The sequence below is a fragment of the Gracilinanus agilis genome, chromosome 2 (genome assembly GCF_016433145.1).
Source record: "Gracilinanus agilis isolate LMUSP501 chromosome 2, AgileGrace, whole genome shotgun sequence".
Lineage (NCBI taxonomy): Eukaryota > Metazoa > Chordata > Mammalia > Didelphimorphia > Didelphidae > Gracilinanus > Gracilinanus agilis.
This window is the reverse complement of record NC_058131.1, coordinates 223,958,234-223,967,178: the sequence shown is the minus strand read 5'-3', so window position 1 is coordinate 223,967,178 and position 8,945 is coordinate 223,958,234. Positions and strand designations below refer to the sequence as shown.

General features: G+C 35.9%; 1 protein-coding gene across 24 annotated transcripts in view; it reads left to right on the top strand.

Moving 5' to 3' along the window:
- Positions 1-8,945, top strand: part of LTBP1 (latent transforming growth factor beta binding protein 1) — a 481,657-nt gene that overhangs the window by 265,293 nt on the left and 207,419 nt on the right. For all 24 annotated transcript variants that reach the window (XM_044663664.1, XM_044663663.1, XM_044663682.1 and 21 more), the window contains one exon: positions 6,833-6,904. In XM_044663664.1, the coding sequence (XP_044519599.1) occupies positions 6,833-6,904 (72 nt within the window). The remainder of the gene's footprint in view (positions 1-6,832; positions 6,905-8,945) is intronic.

Genomic DNA, 8,945 nt, shown 5'->3' with positions numbered 1-8,945 from the left:
CCCTCCCTTCCTTCCTTCCTTCCTTCCTTCCTTCCTTCCTTCCTTCCTTCCTTCCTTCCTTCCTTCCCTCCATTCCTTCCTTCCTCCCTTTATTTCTTCCTTTCTCTCATCTCTTTTCCTTTTCATGTCTCTTTTTTCTCCTCCCCTTTAATATTTTCATTTTCCATCCAAATCTGCATTTTGTTCTAAATTGAGCCATTTTGATACTTCACTTTGCTTTCTTGTCCTTCTTGTACATACAGTTAAAATCTGAACTTAAATCCTTGGAATTTTTTCTTTTTATAGATTCTTTGTTTCCTTTGAACTCTTATATTTCTTAGACTTGTTGAAATCTTTCTTGAAATTCGTTTGTTTTATTTTGATCATTTTGAAGGGATCTTTTTAAGGGAGGAGCATGATTTTATGGTTATATTTAGTAAGGTTCATATTTAGTTTTGAGTCCTTGACTAATTCTCAGAACTAAATTTAGAATCAAAGGATCCCCTCCCCCCCTTGGATCATTTTTGAACAAAGCCGGTGGTGCAGTAGATGGAGATCTTAGTCTGGAGTCAGGAGGACCTGATTTCATGCACTTACTAGCTTTATGTCCTGGGGTAAGACACTTGCTTGCTTCAGTTTTCTTATCTATAAAATGGGGATAATAGCACTTACCATCTAGGTTTTCTGTGAGGATAAAATGATATATTGTAAAGCCCTTTGCAAACCTTAAATTACTATATAACTGTGAGTTGTTACTGTTCTTCTTATTATTATTTTTGTTTATTTATGTTAAGAAATGGCCCTGTGCTCTTTAAGGTCTTGTTTGACAATATAGTCTATTGGGTGGTTTTTACCTCAAATAGCTAAGTAGTTAAGATTCCCTATCTTTACTTGCCAAAACCACTCTGCCAAGCAAACCAAAGCAGGGCCCACATTTAAACATTTCTTTTTTCCTGTTTTCTTTGAGAGGTTAATAAAAAACTCCTCCTTTTATATGTCTCACTTTTCCCTTTTTTTACTTTCCCATTTGCTCAGACGCTTTCTTTGGTTTCCTAAATCTTATGAGAAAGTATTATACATCGCAGATGAAAATGCACAGTAATTGTGACTCTTGTTTACATGCTTGCATGCATTTTACATGTCAGTGTGTCCAGGAATAGATGGAAACTAATTATGATCCTTTGTATAAATGAAAGAGAAAGGTATATGTGTGTGTGTGTGTGTGTGTGTGTGTGTGTGCACGCACATCCACAGGGATTTCAAACTTTTGTGTCATGCACCCTTTTGGCATTCTGGTGTAATCTATGGAGTGTTTCTCAGAATAGTTTTTCCAAGTATATAAAATGAAATACATAGAATTATACAGGATGCCAATTATATTGAAAAAAACTTATAAAAATATTTAAAATACATTCATGGACATACTTAGAACTCCTTTTTAGTGGTTTTAATTCTACCCTGAGCCTGTGTTTTTAAGAGTACCTTTTCTACTCTCTTCTCTCTAATTCTATTTCCCCCTCCAATTCTCTTTTCTTTTTTGTCCTTCTTCTCTTTCAAATTTGAAAATGCAAAATTTTGATGGAGGTTATGTCTGACCTACCCGAGAATTCTTCTAGCTTTTTCTCTGACTTTACTATCAGCAAATTCTAGCCTTTTGTTATAAATTTCTGGAATATGTGGTTTCATAGCATCTTACAGTTGAGTAGTCTTAGAGATTATATTATTTTAATCCAACCACCTTTTTTGTAGATGGGAAAAAGTTTTCTATGGAGAAGCAAATGACTTGCACATTTTATTCAGATAGTTTCCCTACTTTGCTTACTCCTGAATCTTAAGGATAATGAGACCTTTCCATCTGACTTGCAGCCATCAACTTCCATGTCCTTCCTTTGAATGGGAGCTCCTTGAGAGAGAACTAGTTCCTCCTCCCTTTTCTTTTCTTTTTCTTTTTCTTTTTCTCTTTCTTTTTCTTTTTCTTTTTCTTTTCCTTTTTTTTTTTTTTTTTTTTTTTTTTTTGGTATCCTGAAAGCTTAGTACAGTGATTAGCACACTGTTGTTGATTCCTTTCCAATTCTTCTTGAACCCATTTGGGTTTTTTTTATGAAGACACTGGAGAATTTCAATATTTCCATGTCCAGTTCATATTACAGAGGAGGAAACCGATGCAAATAGGGTTAAGTGATTTGCCCAGGTTCACACAATTGAGGCCAGATTTGAACTCATGAACATGAGTCTTTCTGACTCTAGGAACTGTGCTGTTATGCACTGTGGCACCTAGCTGCCCCATGTATATAGTAAGCACTTAAATGTTTCATTCATTCAATGCCAAAATTATTACTATTATCCCTTGACCCCTAGTTATAGTTCATCCCTGATTCATAATAACTTGTTGGTAGTAACAGACCAATTTCATATAGTTTGGATAATATCTCTGAGTTATAATTTCTATGTTGGATTTGAACAGATAGGGAAAGTGCAAAACTGCTAAGAAACTAAGGATTTTTTAGCTCAGAGGAAAAAAGGTTCAGAGATACACTGGACAACTGCCTTCAAGTATTTCAGGGAAAAGATGGATTAGATTGGGTCTGCTTGGCTCCAGAAGACATAAACAGGGGTAATGGATGGAAATTTCCAAAGAGGCAAATTTTAGCTTCATGTCAGGAGAAAAAAACACAAAATATTTGTTTAAAATTGGAGTCAGAAGGGGCTGCTTTAGGAAGATGTAGGTTTCCCCTAAATAGGAGCTTTTCAAACAAAGGCTAGATTAGTGCCAAAGAGGGATTCTCTTTCAGGTACGGTTTGGACTAGATGTTTGATAAAAATCCCTTACATCTCTAGGATTCTTCTGTCCCTTTTTAGTAAATGAATTCAAATATTGGTTTCACATAAAAGTATTCAGTTGACCTATCCTGAGAACTGACAGTATGGATTAAGAATGTAGTGTGATCTTATTAACAACTTGACATTTACTGTACTATGTATATTTTGGGTGATTCATTCCCAAGAAACACATTCAGGGTCACATTCTTCTTGTGTCATTTTGAAAACTTTCTTGGTTTGGTATTACTCTTTAAATCATATGCATTTTGAAAGAGAGCAGACTTACTTTGGCTCAATTCTCCATGGTTCAGTGCTTCATGATTTTCTCATGAGGCAGTGTGGTTAGAGAAAGGAGCCCTAGTCAAGAGTGAAGAGGCTATAGTTCTGGACCCAGCTCTTCCACTCATTATTTAACTGGACTAGTCATTTCTTCTATCTGTGACTCATTCTCTTCAATTGTAAAATTAGGTAGCTGGAATGAATGACCTCTTCTAAACTATCAACCTGTTGAGTTTCTTTAGGTAATTCTTGAAAATTGTGTTTGGGTACATTGAGAAGGATCCCATACTATCTATCTACATTTCCTTTTTATTTTGAGAAAGTTTAACTTGGTTATTACTCTTTAAAATACTTGAGTTGTTTGGAGGGAGGCCATTTTACTAGATGGAAAACTGAAAAATCATGGAAGATACATTAGGAATAGGAAAATCTGCAGTGAATGCATATATTATAAGTAGAAGACAAAAGTCCTTTCTTGCTTGTATTACTGAGAATTTCTAAAGCCATAACCAACTAAGACTCAAACAGTCAACATTTATTAAGTGTATAATATATGTAGGATGCAGCACAGATTCAAATATGAAAAAAGGTACCTTCCCTCAAGGAGTTTACATTCTAATGAAAGACAGGGCTGACAGAACTCTGTTGATGCTAGTAATTCTGCACCACCTACCAATGTCCATTTTTGCTTCTTCTTCTCCCAGTTTCATCTGCCACATTCAAGAAGAGCAAGGAGTGGGAAAGAAGAACCTTAAGAGAAAAAAGATTGTTGTTCAGTCATTTCCAACTCCTTGTGATCCCTTTTAGAAATTTCCTTGACAGAGATACTGTAGTGGTGAGCTGTTTCCTTCTTTAGCTTATTTTACAGATGAGGAAACTGAGACAAACTGGATTAAGTGAGTTGCCCAGAATAACACAGCTAGTAAGTGTCCAAGGCTAGATTTGAACTCAGGAAAATGAATCTTATTGACTCCAAATCTTTATTCTATTCTCAGCAATCAACTAGCTACCCCTAGAAAGAAAGGTAGTATGGGTTTATGCCATCAAGTGGTTTATATATGCTCTATGGGTGAAGAGAAAAAAAAATTCTTCACCTTCTCTGCTAGAGCCACCCTTCCCCCAACTCCAGGCTCTATTGATGCTGTTTCCTTAAATGATAGGGCCTTTTTATTTTTTGCTTTTTTTTTTATCATCAGTCCCTAGATGAGTGCCCAGAACATAGAAAATACTTAATAAATGCCTATTGATTGACTATTCTAAATTATGTCACTTCTCTTCTAATTTCTGTTCTGTTGTTGTCCAATTCATTATAGACATGTAAATAGCAATGTATCTCCTTCATTAAATGGAATAGATGTATATTTAAACAATCGAGAGAATGCTTGATCTGGAGTCAGAGGCTCTGGGTTTGAATCTTGGCTATGTCATTTTTTGGTTCTGAGAAACTGGTCACACCACTTTACTTCCCTCGACCTAAAACAAACAGGTCTTTTAATCAATGATCTAATTGATGATCTGATGATACTATGAAAGTCCAGGCATTGCTTGATTTATAAAATTAAAATTTGGTTAGTTAATGCTGAAGGAATGGAATGTTCTATGTAACTGATTTTTCATCTTAACTGTGATTTTGCTTCAGTTTCCTGTCATATCATGTTTTTGATATTTTATCACTTTTTTTAACCACTGCCCTTCTGCCTTTCTTCCCACTAGATACTGCCCATTTCCCTCTTTTAGTTTTCTCACCTCTTGGGCCTGTATTTCTGAGTTTGTGGACTCATGAGCCCACCAGGTACAGTTACCATTTTAACTAGTTATCCCTTCCACAAAGAGGGATTAGGGTTAGGTCCCTTCATGACCTGGAAAGTGTGCATATAATTTTTTTGCCCTCCCTTCTTACCAGAGAAGTCTGATAAAAAATATTATGAGTGAATACCAAAGTCACTCTGATAAGCAGACAGGAGCGGACAGGGGCACTGCTCTGAGTGGTCAACCCAAAGCAATGTCCAAAAGTATACAAGTGAACTCAGAATTTATAGGAAATTAATACAATGCTTCTCTTTAACTCAACCTGTGTGTGTTACAAAGTCTGTGTATGTTATAGTTTTCTTCATCTTGTCCTAACCTCTTTAAGTTTCCCAGTATTCTTGAACTCATGGGAGCATTCCTCAAGTTTGCAATTTCTAAGTTGAGTGAGAGTTTAGACATGGCCAAGGTCTTTCATTCTGAAACATTTGGGATAGGGAGTTAAGATAATAACTTTAGGTTTAGGACTTTCCTCTTGAGAATTTTCCATCACCATCCAGTTTCTAATCTCTTTTAACCTTTTGAATATTGACTGTCAGAGCTGTTTGGAATACATAATAAGAAAAAGGGGGAAAAGGAGCAAACTGGGAGAGTTGGGGCCAAATTAGAAAAGAGTATATAAAGCTGCTCGGGGAAGGAGATTTTTTTACTCTTAAAAGGAAAGATAGATATCTCTCTTCTGAGAGGCACTTAACTTTTGCTAATTTTCTAAAGGAAGTTGTCAATCTAAGGTTACTAATACTAACTATGATATGCTGGAGAATAATACATCATTTCAACCCACACAAGTGTTTATAGTACCTAATTGTAAATTTTGGATTAAGTATGCACTTGCGAGTTTCTAAACTTTTGGGGGATCATTTGCTGGACTTTGCATGTTTTCTGCAACTTTTACAAAACTACCCAAAATTTTATTTCTCATTCCAAACCTGATACATTGAAACTGCAATGGAAGGGATAACTGTCAGTAGATTTCTCTTGTGACTTCTATGTTTGAAAACAGATTCTATTTGCTGGAGGATTCTATTTCTCTATATTCTGGACTGCTGAGATGTGTATGAAAATCTGGATTTTAAAATTGTAAATAAGTTTGGGGGAGGGGAGGAATTATTCAAATACTAGAAAGCTTTTTTTTCTTGACAAAATAATTAATCATAGGATGCCTTTAAAGCATCCAAGTTCACAACTAATGTTAAGATATGGGGATAAATATAAAATTAATTAAACTTTTTAGGAATATATCTATTGTGCAAAGTGAAAAAAGGGGGGAGGAAGATTTTGCAAACATTTAAGCATTGTCTCAAATTTTGAGTGCAATTAGGTTCGAATTAATATGCTAGATATTCTTGAAAAATAATACTTTTTTGTCCTTGTACTTTTTTTTGAGCCAGTGATTTCATAGGTTTAGGGAGTTCTGGGAGATTGGACTTCTCTCTCCCACCAGTTTCCTGGGTCACTGGGAGGTTCATGCCCAGAACTGCCAGACTACAGTGGTGGCTACTGCCCCACTGCCTCTTGGGTACATTCTAGACCACTGCTGTTGAGTACAGTTTATACTTTAATAGACTAGCTGGTCCCTTTAAATATGTCCCATTCTTTAATATGATCATTTGGCATTGTGAGCACATTTCAAGTGTGGAGGGGGAAGCAACAGGGCCTTGGAATCTGGCCCAGGCTCAGCACTCCTATAGCTTACCCAGGCCTCTTCAAGGCAAAGACTCTCTGAGTTTTGGTTTCCTTGTGGGTAAAAGAGAGATAATAGCTGTATGTTTACTTGATCAAGGGTTACAGTTGAGGATCATATGAGGTAAAGTATACAAAGCATTTTCTAAATCTTAAAGCACTAATTAAATGTGAGTTTTTAATGAATAGGATGCCCAATGACTAATTTAAAAACAATTACAAAGTATTGTCAAGTATTCACTGATTTTTTTTCCACTTCTTTTAGCTTACCACGGATATAGCCAAATGATGGAATGCCCTCAAGGTTATAAGAGAGTTAATGCCACCTTTTGCCAAGGTAAGATTTGATGCAAATGAGGATCTGGGGAATTAAAAGGAAACTGGTGTATTGTGTATTGGAACCCAGAAATCCAATCTACATCATCATCATAGACAATGTATTTAAAATGATTTCTCTTAGTTACCCCCTCCTCTCCTCCCTCCTTCCCTTTCCTTCCTTCTCTTCTTTCCTTCCCTGCTTTCTCAACTGCCTCCTCCTCCCTGACATCTCCCTCTTCCTTCTTCTCCCTTTCCCCCTTTCTTCCCCTCCTCTATTTTCTTCCTTTCTTCTCCCTTATCTCCTCACCCTTAGTCTTCTTTTTCTCCCCTCCATCCTTTTCTTCTCTCTTCCTCCTTTCTTTCTTCTCCCTTTTCCTGTTTTTTTCTCGCCATCTTTCTTTCTCCTCCACTTTTTTCTTTTTTCTCCCCTNCCACTTTTTTCTTTTTTTCTCCCCTCTTTCCTTAAACCTAATCCTAAATTCCCCCACTTTTCCTAATTCTAAATTCCTCTCACCTTAAGCCTAATCTCTAACCCTAACCCTACATTCCCCCTCCTCCTTTTTCTTTCCTTTCCTTCTACTTTCTTCTCCATTCACCTCCCTTTCCTTTCTCTTTTCTCCATACTTCTCTCTTCCTTTCTTGTCCTCTTTTTCCTCTTTCTCTCCTTTCTCATTCTCCCCATCTCCTCCCTTCCCTCTCCCCTCTCCTTTTCCTCATCCCTTTGTCATCTCTTCCCATCCATCCATTTCCCCCATCTTCTCCCTTTTCTTTGCTCCTTTCTGATTCCTTTCCTTCTATTTTTTTCTTTTCCTTTTTCCAGTACCATTTAACTAGGAACATCTGCAATAGCAGTGCCAGAATTACTTATGTTGCCCACTGAACTAGATTCTACATTCTGGATATAGATACCAGGAGAGATATTTGGTTGTATCAGAGAGCATACCAAACCCACTGCCTAGGTATATTGTGTAGTGGTGTAGTGAGGTCTTTGGACTCAGACAGAGTTAAGACCTAAGTTTTGAACCTGAAGTAACTTAGACCTTTCTGGACCCTGCTTTCCTCCCCTGAATAATGAAATTGCTAGACTTGATGATCTCCAAGGATCCTTCCAACCTCATATCTAGGATTTTGTGTTTATAAAAGTTTTTTAGAAATTAATTTAAGACAATCTCTGCAAAGAGTGGTCATAGAAAATGACCAGAAGATCATAGAAATAATCTCATCTGGCACACCTTTGCTCTTTTTGTCAGGTAGAAAGGTAAGGACATAACACTAATTTAATGTATGAGTTCAGTTCCATAACATATTGTATAACATTAGAAAATAGAAAGAATATTACCTCATCAAATAATGTAAGACAGTGGAGGGGAAAGTGAACTTGTAAAAACTTGATGTGGAACCCAACTAAGCCTAATCATCTAAACAACATATATACATGAAACTGAAAGACAGGAAATAGTTTTCCATTTAGCAGTTAAGCCTGAGTTAGGACTTAGGTTTTGAGTCCAAAGATCTTGCTATACCATCATTTAGTATGCCTAGACAGTGGTTCTAATATAATAATGATTTGACCACATTTCTTCAGGTGAATGGCAAATGCATTTACTAACATTTCCAAAGAAAACATTAGGTTTTCAGACATGATTTTCTTTTTCTTTTTTTTGGTTTTAATGATGACTTATTTTAACATTACATTATTTTTTAATATACTGTCCCCATTCTTACCTTGTAAAAAATACCCCCAAAAGAAAAAAAAAGTCAGCAAAACAGCATTTGGTACTATGTACAGTATCTCACAGTCATAGTGTTTCACTTCTCCAGTGAAAGCAAATACATTTTTAGTTGTACTTTGTGCCTAGTATTAGAATTACACAATATTTATTTTTCTGTTTTTATTCTGTTTACTTTATTTTAAATATCATATATTGTTTTCTGGTTCTCTTCACTTCCTAATATTCATGTTATCCTATTTTGTGGAGTTATTTATATTTTTAATTCATATAATACTCATTTTTGTTCTTATACCACAGTTTGTTTAGCCAATTCTCAACTGATGGGCA